Raw genomic sequence first — 19,537 nt, forward strand, 5'->3', positions numbered from 1 at the left:
ATGGCAGATGAAGCCCAGCTGAGGGAAGGAGCAGGGATAGGAGTGTAATGCCAGGAAGTGAGAGAAGGAGGGGGTGGCAGGATGACTTCTGCAGTCACTCACTAGAGTGAAAGAGAGTTGGCCAAGGTCAAGGAGTAAATCCACAGACAGGATAAGCCCTGGATCCCACCCTGGACTAGGGAATTTGACAAGTGGTTAAGAAGGTGAAGTAGCCACAGAGAGGGGCAGAAGCTCCAGAGGTAAACCCATAGATATGCAAAGAGATAAACAGGTGGAGCAGGGAAGAGCCCAGCAAACAGCAACCGGGTCTGAGACTTAGCAGACCCAGGTTGCTAGGTCCCTGGGCTAGAACCACAGGAGCAGATGTGCCCAGGTTCCCCTACCAGCCACTGCAAAAGTGGCAAACAAACTGGAGTTGAAACAGAAGATTGCCTGAAACAGAACAAGGACAGCTTGTCGGGTGGGACTTTGTTACCTCAGAACTGGAGGACTATACAGTGACTTGGCCAAAGGGGATGAGTCATGAAGAAGGAGCACCCTGAGTCCCGGAGAGAGAGGCCACAGCACAAGCAACAGAAAGGGGTGTGAAATGGGCGCAAGGGCTAATTCCCAAAACCAGCCATAAGGAGGTGCACCTGCAGTGAGTGGAACCCTGTTACACCATCTGAAAATTTTAAAACCCATCTTTGGGGGGAGCCTATAAATCAAGAACTCCATTACCAAATGACACTAAACCTGTACCCTAAAATATACTTGTGCCCCTGTTATTGCACAGTAATATTTAGGACAATCTCACTGTGCACGTGGATCTTAGAACACTCAGAAAAATTACCTCAACATTGAGCATAGCTTTCTGCTCAATGACGACAGTGCCTTTCCATTAAGAAAAAGAATGACCAAGACTGAAGGCCAGGATGATTTACTGACCGTACAGAAATAGAAGCTCTACCCACAAAATAAAATCAATCACAGCAATCCCCCCTCCCACTAAGTAACAGTAGCCCCTCCCAAAGGATAGCAAGAACCAAACAAACCAAAGCCCGTTCCTCACCAATGAATCAGCGGTGCTCGTCTGCATCTCTTGGTAACGAAGTACTGTAGGAAGCCATCATGGATGTAGCCAAGAGCAGCGGTGGAGCTTTTACTGACAATACTGCTGTCGTTAGTGCCCTGAATCTGAACAAGGAACAAGGAGAAGGACTGCTTACTCACATTCTGTCTGCTGATGTCTACCTAGGAGTAGCCGTAAGGAAATAGCTGGATCTAAACAGGGCCGCGCAGCCCTTTCCTCCCTTAGAAACCAAGTTAATTCATCCCTTGGAGACTCACAAGCCCAGTGAGTTTCCTCAGTGTTCAAGTGAAACATGCTGCCCGGCAGCAGGACTAGGGCACTGACAGACTACACACTTCTGCTGAACCCATAGATGCACTCTCCCCTCCCACCATACCAGTCATGGGGACTCACCAACAGCTTGTGTGAGGTCAGGAGACTAGAGCATCAGTGGCCCAATATGCAGTCCAAGTCTGATGCATAAACTCTTTGTGCCGCAGTGTAACCCTATGCCACAGGCATCAGAGGCAGAGAGAGTTCCTCTCTTCTTCTGTAAAGACTGCAAAGCTGTACTAGAAAAGGAGTCAGGACCTTGTTCAGGATCCTGAACATACCACTCTTGCCCCACTCCATGATGGCAGAACACTCCCATCATCACTGAAGTTACACTAGGAAATATGTAATATTTATACTGTGATTTAGCAGCTAAGGAGAAGCCAGCCTCCTCTCTGCAGAGGCCTCTACCCCAGGACCCCAGACAGCACAAAGTGCCTCAACAGGCCCCACCTCATCCCCACTGCTTCCTCCTGACTGTTGCCACAGGCCAATGGTTCTCAACCAGGGGTACGCAGAGGTCTTCCATCTAGATAGTTGCCTAATTTTACAACAGGCTACATAAAAAGCCCTAGCAAACTCAGTACAAACTACAATTTCATACAATGACTTGTTTATACTGCTCTATATACCACACACTGAAACGTAACTACAATATTTATATTCCAATTGATTTATTTTATAATTATATGGTAAAAAATGAGAAATTAAGCAATTTTTAGGTAATAATGTGCTGTGACATTTTTGTATTGTTATGCCCGATCTTGTAAGCAAGCAGTTTTTAAGTGAGGTGAAACTTGGGGGGTATGAAAGACAAATCAGACCCCGGGAAGGGGTACAGTAAACTGGAAAAGTTGAGAGCCACTGGTCTAAAAACTGCCTAGGAACTGAATTCACGGAATGTGCGTATAGTTCATGACCACAGAATGTAACCTTGAGCCCACCCAATTACTGTGACAACAGACTTCTTGTAAACCCTCTAGCTTGCATCAGAGCCCCAGTCACTACTCCTCAGGGAATTCTGGGCCAAAAAATTAAAATTTCTGCAAATTTTGTCAAAACAACACAATATAATCATGCCATTTTCAATTATGTTGGTAATTTATTTCAAAATACCTGTCAGCAAGTATGTCTGTAACAATACAGACAACAAAGGATTCAGGAAATGTTTTTTTGACAAATAGATTCCTTACAAGCATATTAGCACATCTATATGGCTCCACAGAATAGATGGCAATACACCTCTACCCCGATAAAATGTGAACTGATATAACATGAATTCGGATACAATGCAGTAAAGCAGCACTCCAGGGGGGCAGGGCTGCGCGCTCTGGCGGATCAAAGCAACTTCACTATAACGCGGTTTCACCTATAAACGGTAAGATTTTTTGGCTCCCGACTGCAGTAAGATGAGGCCCTGAAATAAACTCGTGTCAGAGGCCTAGTCTGAGGCCTAAAGCCTGAACCAAAGTACTTCCAGGCACTGTTAAGCAAAAGCTGGGCTGTGAGCCAGAGGCAGGCCTCACTCACAGAAATTGGTGAGAACAGGGTTGTTAGAAGCAGGTGTGTTCACACATAAGGGCTAATAAGAGGAACTTGTGCCAAGATGGCACCTGGACAGCCTGATACAAGGACACTCCATAGACATAACAAGGAACAGGCAGGTGCATCTTCAAGACAGGACAGCATGATGGATAGATCTGTATGTCTGGAACAACGTGATCAAAGGGGAGACAGCACCCTAATGAGCCAAGAGGCTGTACGTCAATACGTCAGGAGGGATGAGTAATCTGTCCTGTAACTGTATAAAAGTAGGTCCTGAAGTGTGTATCTTTGTCCAGCCTAGGGGGCAGTGGAAAGTCCCACCACTGACTGAGCTGTGTCCATTGCCAGGGGGCACATATTCGTAGTATGTCCTGTAGAGTCTATAGGAAACTATTACTGTGCTTCGTTTGACAATAAACCTGGCTCGGGTTCCTTCGTACCTTACTAGAGTCTGTGGTCTTTGAGGGTTCTCTCGGGGTTTGCTGTGTCAGCTATCTGCGCAGAGCTGGGACAGCACACAGAGGGAACACGCACGCAGTCGACTGTTATCATCGAACAAGAGCAAAGCTACACATCGGTAGCTACTAACACCAAGGACAGCATTATATCAGGGTAGTGTACTAATATTTCCATGTATGTCAGGCACAGAAGACTTTAAAGGTATGGTGACAAAGCAAAGAAAAACTGCAGCTGGCCCATGCCAGCCAACTTGGGCTCACAGGGCTCAGGCTGCAGGGCTGTTTCAGGCTGCTCTGCAGAATTCTGGGCTTGGACTAAAGCTGGAACTCTGGTACCCTCCCACTCTGCAGAGTCCTAGAGCCCGGGCTCCATCAATGAAACAAAGACCTCAGGGCCCTGCCTCTCTGTGCCAGGGGCATCACAAGAGTGAGCAAGAGGGACAGAGTCTCACAAGCACACCCAGCCTGAGGGATAGCTCAGTGGTTTGAGCACTGGCCTGCTAAACCCAGGGTTGTGAGTTCAACCCTTGAGGAGGCCACATAGGGATCTGGGGCAAAATCAGTACTTGGCCCTGCTAGTGAAAGCAGGGGGCTGGACTTGACCTTTCAGAGTCCTGTCCAGCTCTATGAGATAGGTATATCTCCATATATGTATAGCCCTCCAATCCAGGTGTGGGGCAAGCAGGCTCAGCTCAGCAGTATCCAAGTGTGGAGGGGCTTAGTGTGAGGCCCATGTGGGGGAGGATCTGGATACACAGGGGCTTGTTGGGGGGTTATGGGTGCAGGGGGAATGAGACTCTGTGGGGGTATGCATACAGTGGCTGGGGAGCAATGAGGTCAGGAAGAAGGGGGTGTATGGAGCTTCCTGCAACCAGGGGAGACTTCTGCCGGCAGCTCTGACCTGGCCCCAGGAGCAGCCCATGCAAGGGAAGAAGTAGTCCTATCCTCCCACAGCCAGGACTAGCAGTTGGACCTGCCCAGGCATCCCCAGCTCCAACCCTCCTCAGCTCCAAGTGCACTGCAATAGCAAGTGACCCCACACTCAGCCCTGCTGTGATTTACATCTATGTCAGGTGCTTCAGGTACCAAAACCAAGGTGCCTGCACTGCCCAGGAGGAGAAGCAAAGAAATCTGCCAGGGAAATGAATTCTGCACGAGTAATGGTGCAAAGTTTCCCCAGAAGTAATTATAAGGGCAAATTGAGTAGGCCCAAGCTTTGACCAAGATAACTTTAATTAAAATAACGGTGTATAAGGAGCAGGAGAAGAGAAAGAATGAAAAATGCCAGTCTTGTGAAATGAAATGTAATCGCTAGAAGCCTTAACAGCAAAAGTATAACCTGATAATAAACAGGAAAGCTTGTTGCTTTTGTATTCCTAATAAGAAGCTGTTTTTTTGTTTAAAAGGATATTACAAATGAAAAGTGTGTTTGACTAAATGTGAAGTTCCCTTGTTAGACAGACCAGCTAGGCTGGCTGTGTCTCCCTGCATGCTTGTAATAAAGTGGGCCTCAGGCTGTTTTGATCCAAACACAATGTGTGGTTAATTTTTCCACCACATAAGTCATGCTGCACATGCACATTTCACTCTCTTTGGAGCAACAGTTTACTTCCAAGCTGAGACAGAGTTCTTAACCCTCAATATTATTTGAAATACTGCTTTCCCCAATTGGTGCTATACCCTAGCTCACCATTTCTCAAATATCAGAGGGGTAGCCGTGTTAGTCTGGATCTGTAAAAGCAACAAAGAATCCTGTGGCACCTTATAGACTAACAGACGTTTTACAGCATGAGCTTTCGTGGGTGAATACCCACTTCTTCAAATGCGGCCACCAGGAGATTTTCTTGCACCCACAGCCTCCTGGGCAATGACTGGGGAGGCAGGGCAAAGCAGTGGATCCTCTCTCAGGGCCACCTCCCCGCCTGAAGCCACAAATGCCAGAGAAGCAAGCAGCCAGTGAGTTCATTACCTTCCTTGGGCTTTGGGCTTCAGCCCTAGGGTGGCAGGCAGCAGGCTCCAGTTGTGGAGCTTCGGGTTCTGGCCCTGAGCTCACCACACACACTCATCGCCCCTGACCCCCGCTGTTTCTCCCAGCCCTGGGACTCTGGCCACCATCAGCGGGACTCTGGCCACACAGGCGCTGGCTCCAGCCCTGGCCTCACCCTCACACATCACCCCTGGCCTCCAATGCCATGACAGGCTCCCATCCGGCCTCCCATTACCCCTGGCCCCCGCTGTCTCCATGCTCACTTCCCCATCCAGGGTTTAATTTGTCCCCGGGGGTTGCAAGGCTGAGTAAGCCTGCTGTGAAAATTTAGATTTATATATTTTTGTTAATATCACTTTTCACAGCCTCCCAGCTAGTTAGTATGTCTGCTGTGAAACTTACTAGCTAGCCTTTTTAAAAATGCAACCAGAAAGCAAAAGAAACAACAAAAGACAATAATGTGCACAATATCTTATTTGTATATTTATTTTCTTTAGGTCCAGTATAGACACAATTGTACATTATTTTTATCATCGAGTCTGTAAAAAAACCCTTCATAAATAAAGCAGACTATTTGGACACATATATGCATACTTGTTTTTCCTAAAGTTAATTATGAATTTTAGGAAAAATTGTCAGAGCAGCCACCAGCAAGAGCCGGTGGCCTCACTCTGAGGCCTCCAAAAACGTGTTGTGAGAAGTGCTGCACTGACACCCCTGAAGGGTGGGACGGTCCGAGCCCCGAGTGCACAACAGCAGTTACGAGCCAGGCGGATCTGCCGCTGTGCGCCGCCGCCGCCCCCTAGCGAGGCGGAGACGCCCAGGCTCGAGCTCCCCGAGCTCCGGCGGCGAGGGGATGTGCCCGCTGCACGGACCCGCCCTGGGGCCCGGGCTGGCGAACGGGCTCGGCAGCGCCCCCAGCACGACGCGGCCGGGCCGGGCCAAGCCAGCGCTAACCCCGCTGCGCTCCCCGGGCGGGGCTCCCACAGGCCGCGCGATCCCGGCGCTCACTCACCGCCTCGTCCCGCGCCGCGCTCCGCCCCCTCCCGCGCCGGCCCATCCTACCGCTGCCGAGCAACCGGCGCCCTCCCTCGAGCGCCGGCCCGGACACGAGTCTGGGCAGTGAGAAACCTCCCGCTGTACGGAGTGGCCTTCCTGAGACCATAGAGAGCGTCTTCCGGCGGCGCCCAGGAGAGACCCGCCCAGGGTGATAGAGCTCAGCCTCCGGGGCGGATAGAGAGGCCAGGCCGGGGCCGTCCGTCACAAGATGAGGCTATTGGTCAGTCTCTATGGTCACAGATGGAGGAAAGGGCGGGGCTAAAGGCTGATTGATGAAAGGGGCTGAGGGGGCGGGGAAATCGGGGTTCTCCCCCGCCCATCGTGTTAGCTGTGTCCCGCGGTGGTCTGGTCCCGCGCCCAAACCGGGCTCCTGTGCCGCGCTCGCTGCTGCATCAGCGCCCTCGGCCAGCGCTGAGGGGAGAATGGGCAGGGGGGAGGCTCTTAACTTTTACTCCCCAGCGCTAAATGTGTCAAGAAAATAAATGTTCTGTGCACAATAATGTGAAACTTTGCAAAATTCTGCAAGTTTTATTTGTCAAATAAATGTAGAGGCTGCAGCATCGCATTGGGGCGCACAGGCCACTGGCAGCACAGAGCTGGGAGATCACAGTGCAGTTCCCCCCTAGTGTCCTGTCTACCGACAGTGGCCAATGCCAGGTGCCCCAGAGGGAGTGAACCTAACAGGCAATGATCAAGTGATCTCTCTCCTGCCATCCATCTCCATCCTCTGACAAACAGAGTCTGGGGACACCATTCCTTACCCATCCTGGCTAATAGCCATCAATGGACTTAACTGCCATGAATTTATCTAGTTCTCTTTTAAACACTGGTAGTTGGGACAGAGTGCCTGACCTTGTTCCCTTGATTGCCTTTGATTGGCCTCCCCCAGTGTGACTCACGAGGGGGTGGACCTGACCTAGGCAAGCAGGCTTTAAAAGCCAGAGGCAGAGCAATCAGGGGGCTGCAGACAGGGGAGTTTGAGAGGGAATTTGACAGAGGGAGGCCTACGATGGTTAGGAAGACCCGCAACACCTGTGCCAGCACTGCTTCTGTCTCCTCCACCTGTGCCTATAGCCAGACAGAGCACCTGAGCATGGATGCTTCTACCCAGATCCTGGTGTGGTTTTGCAGGGACTGTGACCTGCAATTCCCACTTACTGATACCCAGGCTGGGGGGACCATCCAATGTGAAAGTGCCTGCTGGTGGAATCTCCCAGGCAGCAGGTGGGAGAGCTACAGGAGGAGGTGGCTAGGTTGAGGAGCATCCAGATCCATGAGCAAGTCCCAGACAGTGTCCACTTGGAGACAGCTGAGGTAGCTGCAGGGGCGGCTCTACGAATTCCGCCACCCCAAGCAGGGCGGCGCGCTGCGCCACTTGCGCTGCCGGGCGCCGACCCCGCGACTCCGCCCGCCCGCCCGCCGCGGGGCGCGCCCGCTCCGCTGTCATGCCAGTCCGCGGTCCGGCCCGCGCCAGCGCACCGCGCCGCGCGGCCCGTCATGCCGTCCTCAGTCCGGTTGTCCCACAGCTCCACCCACTCTGGCGCATGGCATGACCATGAGGCTCGCCCCCGCCCGCCTCCCGCCCGCCCGCCCGCCGCCCCATGCGCGCGCGAGCCCAGTCTGAGAGCCCTAGCTGTGTCCCAGCACACAGGGACACACACACACACCTGCAGGAGAGGGAGGAGGAGGAGAGTGGTCACTGGCAGCACTGGCAGCTGGTTACTCTGGGCAGTGCTCACCCCTGCTTCAAACCCTCCATGGTACTGGTAAAACTCTATGCTTCTCTTTGGAGAAGAGGAGAAGGAATCACCTCACAGTGAGAGGAGAGGAGCCCATATCCCCTAAGGCTGGGAGGTCTGCTGCCACCATTGCGAATAGGAAACGTACAGTAGTGGTGGTCGGAGGCTCTTTTCTGAGGGGGATGGAGGCGCCCATCTGTCACCCTGACAATTCATCTCGAAAGGTATGCTGCCTGCCAGGGGCCCATATCCGAGACGTTACAGAGGCATTGTTGAGGATTATCCAGCCTTCTGACTACTACCCAATGCTACTCATCCATGTGGGCACAAATGATACTGCGAGGTGTGACACTGAGCGAATCAAGAGTGACTACAGGGCTCTGGGAGTACAGGTAAAGGAGTTTGGAGCACAGGTGATATTCTCTTCCATCCTTCCTGTCAAAGGTAGGGGCCCGGGCAGAGACAGATGCATCATGGAGGTGAATGCCTGGCTGCAAAGATGATGTCGCCAGGAGGGCTTTGGCTTCCTCGACCACGGGATGCTATTCAAGGAAGGACTGCTAGGCAGAGATGGCATTCACCTTTCGAGGAGGGGAAAGACCCTATTTGGACACAGACTGGCTAACCTAGTGAGGAGGGCTTTAAACTAGGTTCAACGGGGACAGGTGAGCAAAGCCCACAGGTAAGTGGAGAACATGGAGACGGGTCGGAAATAGGAGGGAGCGTGGGCTATAATGGCAGAGAGAAAGGAGGGTCAGGGCAAAAACTGGGAGGCAAGATCAAATCAGGATCTTAGATGCCTATATACAAATGCGAGAAGTATGGGTAATAAGCAGGAAGAACTAGAAGTGCTAATAAATAAATACAACTATGACATTGTTGGCATCACCAAAACTTGGTGGGATAATACACGTGATTGGAATGTTGGTGTGGATGGGTACAGCTTGTTCAGGAAGGATAGGGGAAAAAGGGAAGAGGTGTTGCCTTGTATATTAAAAATGCACACACTTGGACTGAGGTGGAGATGGACATAGGAGATGGAAGTGTTGAGAGTCTCTGGGTTAGGCTAAAAGGGGTAAAAAAACAAGGGTGATGTCATGCTAGGGGTCTACTACAGGCAACCTAACCAGGTGGAAGAGGCTTTTTTTAAACAACTAACAAAATCATCCAAAGCCCAAGATCTGGTGGTGATGGGGGACTTCAACTATCCAGATATATGCTGGGAAAATAACACAGCGGGGCACAGACTGTCCAATAAGTTATTGGACTGCATTGCAGACAACTTTTTATTTCAGAAGGTTGAAAAAGCTACTGGGGGGAAGCTGTTTTAACAAATAGGGAGGAACTTGTTGAGAATTTGAAAATGGAAGGCAGCTTGGGTGAAAGTGATCATGAAATCATAGAGTTTGCAATTCTAAGGAGGGGTAGAAGGGAGTACAGCAAAATAGAGACAATGGATTTCAGGAAGGTGGATTTTGGTAAGCTCAGAGAGCTGATAGGTAAGGTCCCATGGGAATCAAGACTGAGGGGAAAAACGACTGAGGAGAGTTGGCAGTTTTTCAGAAGGACACCATTAAGGGCCCAAAAGCAAGATATTCTGCTGGGTAGGAAAGACAGAAAATGTGGTTAAGCCAAGCTGGTCTTTTGCCACGAGATCTTGCATGATCTAAAAAATATAAAGGAGTCATAAAAAATGGAAACTAGGACAGATTATAAAGGATGAATATAGGCAAACAACACAGGAATGCAGGGGCAAGATTAGAAAGGCAAAGGCACAAAATGAGCTCAAACTAGCTATGGGAATAAAGGGAAACAAGAAGACTTTTTATCAATACATTAGAAGCAATAGGAAGACCAAAGACAGGGTAGGCCCACTGCTCAGTGAGGAGGGAGAAACAGTAACAGGAAACTTGGAAATGGCAGAGATGCTTAATGACTTCTTTGTTTCGGTCTTCACCGAGAAGTCTGTAGGAATGCCTAACATAGTGAATGCTAATGGGAAGGTGTGACGTTATTGATATAAATGGGGACCATATAGAACATGGGTTGCAACCAAGGTCCTGTAGTGGCACCAAATCCTAAGTAAAGGGGGTCATATAAGGTGTCTAAGACCAGGTTCCGGGTTGCTGGTTATAATTATGCTGTCTGTATGTCTGTATCATTTTTAGTTTGTTATTTATGAATGCTCTATGCTGTCAGTATTTCAAGTTTGTGCTGTGCTTCTGGGGAAGCCTCCCAGACAAACTGGTGTTAGCTAGCTCTAGCCTATTTGATTTGATGGCCATTAAGATTAAGGACACAATGGACATGGAGAGGAGAAGAGGCTTGTGACTCAGCACTCAGCATGCAGCAGACTGCCCATGTGACTCCAGACTCCATATTTTGCTGTAAATTTCCACAGTGAAGACAAAGAGATTCTTACACCTGGAAAAGTCTATATAAGCCTGATGCTTCATCTCCATCTGGTCTTCAATCCTGCTTCTGACCTCTGGAGGGACTTTGCCACAAACTGAAGCTTTACACAAGGGACTGAAGGACCCATCCCAGTGGGGGATGCTCTCCAGAGACTTAATCTAAACCTGCAGTTTACTCCAGCACTGCTGCAAGCCTGAACTAAGAACTGATTGCATTTAACCAATTCTACCTCTCATCTCTACCTTTTTTCCTTTGTAAATAAACCTTTAGATTTTAGATTCTAAAGGATTGGCAACAGCGTGATTTGTGGGTAAGATCTGATGTGTATATTGACCTGGGTCTGGGGCTTGGTCCTTTGGGATCGAGGGACCCTTTTTCTTTTATTGGGGTGTTGGTTTTCATAACCATTTATCCCCAGGACGAGTGCACTGGTGGTGATACTGGGAGACTGGAGTGTCTAAGGAAATTGCTTGTGTGACTTGTGGTTAGCCAGTGGGGTGAGACCAAAGTCCTTTTTGTCTGGCTGGTTTGGTTTGCCTTAGAGGTGGAAAAACCCCAGCCTAGGGCTGTAACTGCCCTGTTTAAGCAATTGGTCCTGATTTGGCACTCTCAGTTGGGTCCCAGCCAGACACAGCCCGTCACAGTGCGTAGTCGGCAGGATCCACAGAACCAGGTCAATTACGCTATCCAAATTTTAACTTTGGGATTGAGAGTTTGGTTGGTTAAAGATCAGTGACCATGAGACAAAGAGCATCAGGAAAAGCAAGGAAACTGCAAGCCTTGAGAGACAGCCTGCAGTTTGATTATGAGAACTGGGCAGAAATTGAATGGAGAAAGAGGCTGATGAGAGAAAGAAAGAAGTTGCTGAGAGAGAAAAAAGCTAAGAGGCGGCTGGAGCTGCTGGCTGCTGAGGAGAAAACTCGAGAAGCTCGTAAGAGGCGTGGAGCTGCTGGCTGCTGAGGAGAAAAACTCGACAGATGCAACAGGAGACAGCTAGACTCCAACTCCAAGTCAAAAAGCAATGGAAGAACAGCAGAGACTGTATCCTCTTGAAAGTCCAGTTTGTAACAATGTTGGTATGTTGTATCACTCTGAGCAGTTGTATGTCAATGCTGTTACTGTGGTCTAGTAGGGGTGGCCCCATAAAATGTGCAGTGCTATATATGAGAGTGTAAAGTCAATGGTAAAAGCTGTTTAGGGCAAACTATGGCTTCTAACATCACTCTCTTGTTAGAGCAGATCTGGTCAAAGAGGAAGATTATTTACCAAATCAGAGTGTGAATGTTGTGATCCTCTGTGAGTTTACTGTCCGTGTGTTTTTAGCCAGAATCCACCTTGTGTGAATGGGGCTCAGCATGAGTGATAGCTGGGCGTCAGGAAGTTATTGCCTAAAGATCTTTAATTGGGGAAAATGTTACAGCTTTGTTCAATCCAGGTAGCCAGTTACAGGGCAATGATTTGCCTGAGGAGGTTGCTCCAAAGGTTTGTCTGTGCAAAAAGCAGTATTTCTGGGAATGAAGTTTCTGAATGTCTGTCTGATGTCTCGGAAGAAAATCTGGAGTTAGATCAAGAGCAGAAAGATCTCATTGGGACCTGTTTCCTGTGTGGAGAAATGTGACAGTGAAGGGAATGTGCCTGTGTTCAGGGGTATTGACTTGCCTATATGAAGGAGCTACCTCGGTCTCCAAGCAGTTGTTCAGAACAGCCCTGTGTGCTGGGACAAAGGAAATGAGATCCCAAGCTGCTGTGTGTGAAGAGAGAATGTGTCTCCGGCTCTCTGTGTCAGTGGAGCAGACAGAAGGGGCCTGTCAGCCTGTGATGGTGGAGAGACCAGACAGTTCTGGTGCTGTAGTTTGCCAGTTGCTAATGTGTGGTTGGAAAAGGGTTGATACCTAGCCAGGGCAGACAACTTGTAGCAAGAAGGAAAAATTCCTGAACTTGTTCATGGCCAAGGAAAGGAGACTAAAAGAATCACCTGTGGGGCCTGGCCTGAGTGAGTCTAAGTGTAAGTGAGACCCAGAAAGCGGCTGTTGTTCAGGGAAGTGTTCCTGTAGAAGCCAGGTGGAGAGGGGAAGGGCAGCAGAATTTCTGTGAGGTGAATTGCTGCTAGAGAAGCTCCTAGGAAAGGAATCCTCATGGGAAAAGAAGTAGAGAAGTTAAGGCTGTGGAGGCAGCCTAGCAACCACCTGGCCACCTGGCTGTGTGTGGGACTTGCTGGTGGTGCAATGGGGAAGTGGTGGGTGATGCTGAATCTCTGTGAATCTCTGGATCTGTTCAGGATAGGACAGATCTAAGGACATCTATTCAGTTTCAAGGCAGAACAGTTTTGGCTGAATTATGGAGAGGAGGGAGGCAGGCCAGGAGCTCTCACCTCACCTCACCTCAGGTTATATGTCTGTAAGAGAAAGTCCAGCCGTGGAATCCATAGCAGCTAAGAAGTTAAAGCAAAAAAGCTAGTGTGTGTGTTGATAAATTACTTGGCTGGGGAGGAAAGACTTGCTTAAGAATATTACTTGCTAACAGAGGGTCCCACCCGGGCCATCTCTCAGCCAGTGATCTCTGTTAAGGTAAAGGAGGACAAGAAAGAAAGAAGAAGAAAGAAGAGAGAAGAAGGAATTGGAAAGGGAACCTTTAAAAATACCAAAAAAAAATGGTATTGAGCCAAGGGTAGGGCATGCATGACAAACACAATTGTAAATGGAAAATGAATTTGTTATTTTGTTTGTTGTTATTGCTAATGCTAATTTAATTAATTAATGTGTATGAAGAAGAACACAATGTATGTGTGTAAAATTTTTTTTTTTGGAAAATCCTTTAAACATGTTGAAATATATGAAAAAACACACTTTTTTATGTTAAAGGGCCTTGCTTACTGAGTTTTAGTTAATTGTGCAAAACAGTGAACTTTTTTCACAGGGGAAACATTATTCCAGACCTGATGTGCTGTATGAAAGGGGAAACTGAGGCACGCTACCATATTGCTTCTTTAGCTGCAAGAAGATCATGACATACAGGAACCATGCTGCAAAAAAAGCCACCAAGTTATACCTTGAGTTTGTAAAGAGATCGGCCCCCAACACCAGCTGTAGCTAGACAGAGACAGAAGGAGAGGGGCTCTTGGGATGCAGTCAGCGATGTTTTGTCATCCCTTCCTGCATGATATAAACCATACCATATAGAACATGGTTGCAACCAAGGTCCTGTAGTGGCACAAATCCTAAAAAAGGGGTCATATATAAGGTCTAAGACCAGGTTCCGGGTTGCTGGTTATAATTATGCTGTCTGTATGTCTGTATTTTTTTTATGAGTGATGAATGTAATTATGGCTGTCTTATGCTGTCATTATTGTTTGTGCTGGGAAGGGGGGAAGACAAAGCCACAAGCTGTTGTTAGCTCTGCCTTTGCCTTTTGATGGCCCCACAAGGGGACAAGGGACAACATGGGATGGATGAGGAGAGAGAGGACAGACAGCGCAGCATGCAAAGCACTGACTGCCCATGTGACTCCCACACCCTTTGCTTTTTTTTAAATTACCACACACAAAGAGAAGACAACACCTGAAAAAAAATATATAAGCCTGATGCTTCATCTCCTTCTCTCATCATCTCCTCTTTCTGACCTCTGGAGGACTTTGCCAACAAACTGCTTTTACACAAGGGACAAGGGAGGGACTGAAGGACCCCCAGTCTCTCTGAGACTTAATCCTAAACCTGCAGTTTACTCAGCACTCCTGCAAGCCCTGAACTAGAAGAACTAAATTACTACTGTATGTAATTGATAATATTTAACTAATTCTCTCTCTCATCTTTTTTTTTTTTTTTAAATAAACCTTTAATTTTTTAGATTTTAAGATTCTAACATTGGCATTTGTGGGTAAGATCTGATGTGTATATTGACTGGGGTCTGGGGCTTGGTCCTTTGGTCCTTTGGAACCTTTTCTTTTTTGGGGGGCGTTTTTTTCATAATTTTTTTCCCCCAGAACAGTGCACTGTGGGTGGGTGGGGAGACTGGGAGTGTCTAAGGAAATTGAAATTTGTGACTTGTGGTGTGCCAGTGGAGTGTGAGACCCTTTTTTTTGTGGCTGTGGTGTTTTTTTTTGCCTTGTGGAAAAACCCCAGCCTAGGGCTGTAACTGCCCTGTTTAAGCAATTGGTCCTGATTTGGCACTCTCAGTTGGGTCCCGCCAGAACAGCTCCGTCACAGAAGGGGATAGGTTTAGAAAATAAAATTTAAAAAAAAGAACAAGTTAAAAATCTTAGAAAAGTTAGATGCCTGCAAGTCACCAGGGCCTGATGAAATGCATCCTAGAATACTCAAGGAGCTAATAGAGGAGGAATCTGAGCATCTAGCTATTATCTTTGGAAAATCATGGGAGACGGGAGAGATTCCAGAAGACTGGAAAAGGGCAAACATAGTGCCCATCTACAAAAAGGGAAATAAAAACAACCCAGGAGACTACAGACCAGTTAGTTTAATTTCCGTGCCAGGGAAGATAATGGAGCAAGTAACTAAGGAAATCATCTGCAAACACTTGGAAGGTGGTAAGGTGATAAGGAATAGCCAGCATGGATTTGTAAAGAACAAATCATGTCAAACTAATCTGATAGCTTTCTTTGATAGGATAACGAGTCTTGTGGATAAGGGAGAAGCAGTGGATGTGGAATACCTAGACTTAGTAAGGCATTTGATATGGTCTTGCATGATATTCTTATCGATAAACTAGTCAAATACAACTTATATGGGGCTACTGTAAGGTGGGTGCATAACTGGCTGGATAACCGTACTCAAAGAGTAGTTATTAATGGTTCCCAATCCTGCTGGAAAGGTATAATGAGTGGGGTTCCGGAGGGGTCTGTTTTGGGACCGGCTCTGTTCAATATCTTCATCAATGACTTAGATATTGGCATAGAAAGTACGCTTCTTAAGTTTTGCAGATGATACTAAACTGGAAGGGATTGCAACTGCTTTGGAGGATAGGGTCAAAATTCAAAATGATCTGGACAAATTGGAGAAATGGTCTGAGGTAAACAGGATGAAGTTTAATAAAGACAATGCAAAGTGCTCCACTTAGGAAGGAACAATCAATTTCACACATACAGAATGGGAAGAGACTGTCTAGGAAGGAGTATGGCAGAAAGGGATCTAGGGGTTATAAGTGGACCACGAGCTAAATATGAGTCAACAGTGTGATGCTGTTGCAAAAAAAGCAAACGTGATTCTGGGATGCATTAACAGTTGTGTTGTGAGCAAGACACGAGAAATCATTCTTCCGCTCTACTCTGCGCTGGTCAGGCCTCAGCTGGAGTATTGTGTCCAGTTCTGGGCACCGCATTTCAAGAAAGATGTGGAGAAATTGGAGAGGGTCCAGAGAAGAGAAAAGGGAACTGGATAAATTCATGGTGGCTAAGTCCATAAATGGCTATTAGCCAGGATGGGTAAAGAATGGTGTCCCTGGTCTCTGTTCGTCAGAGGATGGAGATGGATGGCAGGAGAGAGATCACTTGATCATTGCCTGTTAGGTTCACTCCCCTTGGGGCACCTGGCATTGGCCACTGTCGGTAGACAGATACTGGGCTAGATGGACCTTTGGTCTGACCCGGTACGGACGTTCTTATGATCTTATGTAAGAGCAACAAGAATGATTAAAGGTCTAGAGCAGGGGTAGGCAACCTATGGCATGCATGCCGAAGGCGGCACACGAGCTGATTTTCAGTGGCACTCACACTGCCCGGGTCCTGGCCACCGGTCTGGAGGGCTCTGTGTTTTAACTTAATTTTAAATGAAGCTTCTTAAACATTTTAAAACCTTATTTACTTTACATACAACAATAGTTTAGTTTTATTATAGACGTATAGAAAGAGACCTCCTAAAAACGTTAAAATGTATTACTGGCACGCAAAACCTTAAATTAGAGTGAATAAATGAAGACTTGGCACAGCACTGCTGAAAGGTTGCCGACCCCTGGTCTAGAGAACATGACCTGTGAAGGAAGGCTGAAAGAATTGGGTTTGTTTAATCTGGAAAAGAGAAAGCTGAGAGGGGACATGATAGCAGTTTCCAGGTATTTAAAAGGGTGTCTTAAGGAGGTGGGAGAAAACTTGTTCATCTTAGCCTCTAAGGATAGAACAAGAAGCAATGGGCTTAAACTGCAGCTAGGGAGGTTTAGGTTGGACATTAGGAAAAAGTTCCTAACTGTCAGGGTGATTAAACATTGGAATAAACTGCCTAGGGAGGTTGTGGAATTTCCATCTCTGGAGATATTTAAGAGTAGGTTAGATAAATGTCTATCCAGGATGGTCTAGACAGTATTTGGTCCTGCCATGAGGGCAGAGGACTGGACTCGATGACCTCTCGAGGTCCTTCCCAGTCCTAGGGTCTGTGAATCTATGATAGTCCTAGCCTTCACAACCTCCTCAGGCAAGGAGTTCCACAGGTTGACTGTGCATTGTGTGAAGAAGAACTTCCTTTTATTTGTTTTAAACCTGCTGACCATTAATTTCATTTGGTGGCCCTTAGTTCTTATATTATGGGAACAAGTACATAATTTTTCCTTATTTACTTTCTCCACATCACTCATGGTTTTATATACCTCTGTCATATCCCCCCTTAGTCTCCTCTTTTCCAAGCTGAAAATTCCTAGCCTCTTTAATCTCCCCTCATATGGGACCCGTTCCAAACCCCTAATCATTTTAGTTGCCCTTCTCTGAGCCTTTTCTAATGCCAGTATATCTTTTTTGAAATGAGGAGACCACATCTGTACTCAGTATTCAAGCTGTGGGCATACCATGGATTTATATAAGGGCAATAAGATATTCTCCATCTTATTCTCGATCCCTTTTATAATGATTCCTAACATCCTGTTTGCTTTTATGACTGCTGCTGCACACTGCATGGATGTCTTCAGAGAACTATCCACGATGACTTCAAGATCTCTTTCCTGATTAGTTGTAGCTAAATTAGGACCCATCATATTGTATGTATAGTTGGGGTTATTTTTTCCAGTGTGCATTACTTTACATTTATCCATGTTAAATTTCATTGGGCAACAAAATGGCAAATCACTTAGTTTTTTGAGATCTTTTTGAAGTTCTTCACAGTTTGCTTTGGTCTTAACTATCTTGAGCAGTTTAGTATTGTCTGCAAATTTTGCCACCTCACTGTTTACCCCTTTCTCCAGATCATTTATGAATAAGTTGAATAGTATTGGTCCTAGGATTGACCCTTGGGGAACACCACTAGTTACCCCTCTCCATTCTGAGAATTTACCATTTATTTGTACCCTTTGTACCCTGTCTTTTAACCAGTTCTCAGTCCATGAAAGGACCTTCCCTTTTATCCCATGACAACTTAATTTACGTAAGAGCCTTTGGTGAGGGCGTGATGGAGCAGGGAGCAGGGCGGATTTGACCTGGGAATGTTTTTTTTCCTGGTTTTAAAGTTATATTATAAAGTGAACCCAAAAGCTGTTAAGTAGGTAGCAAAAAGACAGACACCACGATCACAGAAAGATTGGAAGTTTCTCTTAAAAAATATAGCTCTGGAGAGAGATTGCTGCATATCACTTCTAAGGGGGAAATGGCGCACAGGAGATGCTGGCTTCTTATTCCCTCTGCCTATGGGGCTGCTCCGATTGCCTCCTTTCTTTTGGTTACAGTGCAATGGCTGCGGGTTTCCGGGGGAGCAATATACACTTATGTTGCTGGGAGGTTACATTGGGGATGAGAGGAAGTCTACCTGAGCTGTAACCTGAGCCAGAAGGGGGGTTGGGAGAATTCACACCTTCCGCCTGGGAGACTGAACAAAGGACAGGAGAGAGAGGGGAGGGGGAAGAGAGCTGCTGCAGGGATTTTTGGTTTCAGTTTGGGCTGGGTGGTGCAACGCAGGGAACCCCAAGCTAGGGTCTAAGCTCCCTGAACCCCCAGAAGGACTTGATTGAGGGGTCCTGGTCGTGCCTACAAGCTCTGCTGTAGACTGCGTTCCTATTGTCCAATAAACCTTCTGTTTTACTGGCTGGCTGAGAGTCACTGTGAATCCCCAGGAAGAGGGGTGCAGGGCCCTGACTCCCCCACACTCCGTGACAGAGGGACCTTGTGAAATCCTTTCTGGAAATCTAAGTACACTATGTCCACTGTTCACATGTTTGTTGACCCCTTCAAAGAACTCTAATAGATTAGTAAGACATGATTTCCCTTTACAGAAACCATGTTAACTTGTTGGGCAAAAGTCATGTTCTTCTATGTTTCTGATAATTTTATTCTCTATTATTGTTTCAACTAATTTGCCCGGTACTGACGTTAGACTTACCGTCTGTAATTGCCAGGATCACCTCTAGAGCCCTTTTTAAATATTGGTGTTACATTAGCTAACTTCCAGTCATTGGGTACAGAAGCTGATTTAAGACAGGTTACAAACCATAGTTAAGAGTTCTGCAATTTCACATTTGAGTTCTTTCAGAACTCTTGGGTGAATGCCATCTGGTCCCAGTGACTTGTTACTGTTAAGTTTATCAGTTAATTCCAAAACCACCTCTAGTGACACTTCAATCTGTGACAGTTCTTCAGATTTATCACCTAAAAAGGACGGCTCAGGTTTGGGAATCTCCCTAACATCCTCAGCTGTGAAGACTGAAGCAAAGAATTCATTTAGTTCCTCTGCAATGACTTTATCGTTTTTAAGTGCTCCTTTTGTATCTCGATCATCCAGGGGCCCCACTGGTTGTTTTTCAGGCTTCCTGCTTCTGATGCACTTAAAACATTTTGTTATTAACTTTTGAGTTTTTGGCTAGCTGTTCTTCAAACTCCTTTTTGGCTTTCTTATTACATTTTTACACTTAATTTGGCAGTGTTTATGCTCCTTTCTATTTACCTCACTAGGATTTGACTTCCACTTTTAAAAAGATTCCTTTTTATCTCTCACTGCTTCTTTTACATGGTTGATGAGCCACAATGGCT

The 19,537-nt window shown here is 47.0% G+C and overlaps 1 protein-coding gene across 4 annotated transcripts in view; it reads right to left on the minus strand.

Moving 5' to 3' along the window:
- The window catches only part of LCMT2 (leucine carboxyl methyltransferase 2), a 90,758-nt gene extending 84,194 nt beyond the window's left edge, over nt 1–6,564 (minus strand). For all 4 annotated transcript variants that reach the window (XM_039520348.1, XM_039520347.1, XM_039520346.1 and 1 more), the window contains exons 1-2: nt 6,390–6,564; nt 1,052–1,176 (exon numbers count right to left, since the gene is read on the minus strand). In XM_039520348.1, coding sequence (XP_039376282.1) covers nt 1,052–1,176; nt 6,390–6,539 — 275 coding nt within the window. In that variant the 5' untranslated portion in view covers nt 6,540–6,564. The remainder of the gene's footprint in view (nt 1–1,051; nt 1,177–6,389) is intronic.
- Between the last annotated feature and the right edge of the window lie 12,973 nt (nt 6,565–19,537).

This window comes from Mauremys reevesii, linkage group 1, assembly GCF_016161935.1.
Source record: "Mauremys reevesii isolate NIE-2019 linkage group 1, ASM1616193v1, whole genome shotgun sequence".
NCBI lineage: Eukaryota > Metazoa > Chordata > Testudines > Geoemydidae > Mauremys > Mauremys reevesii.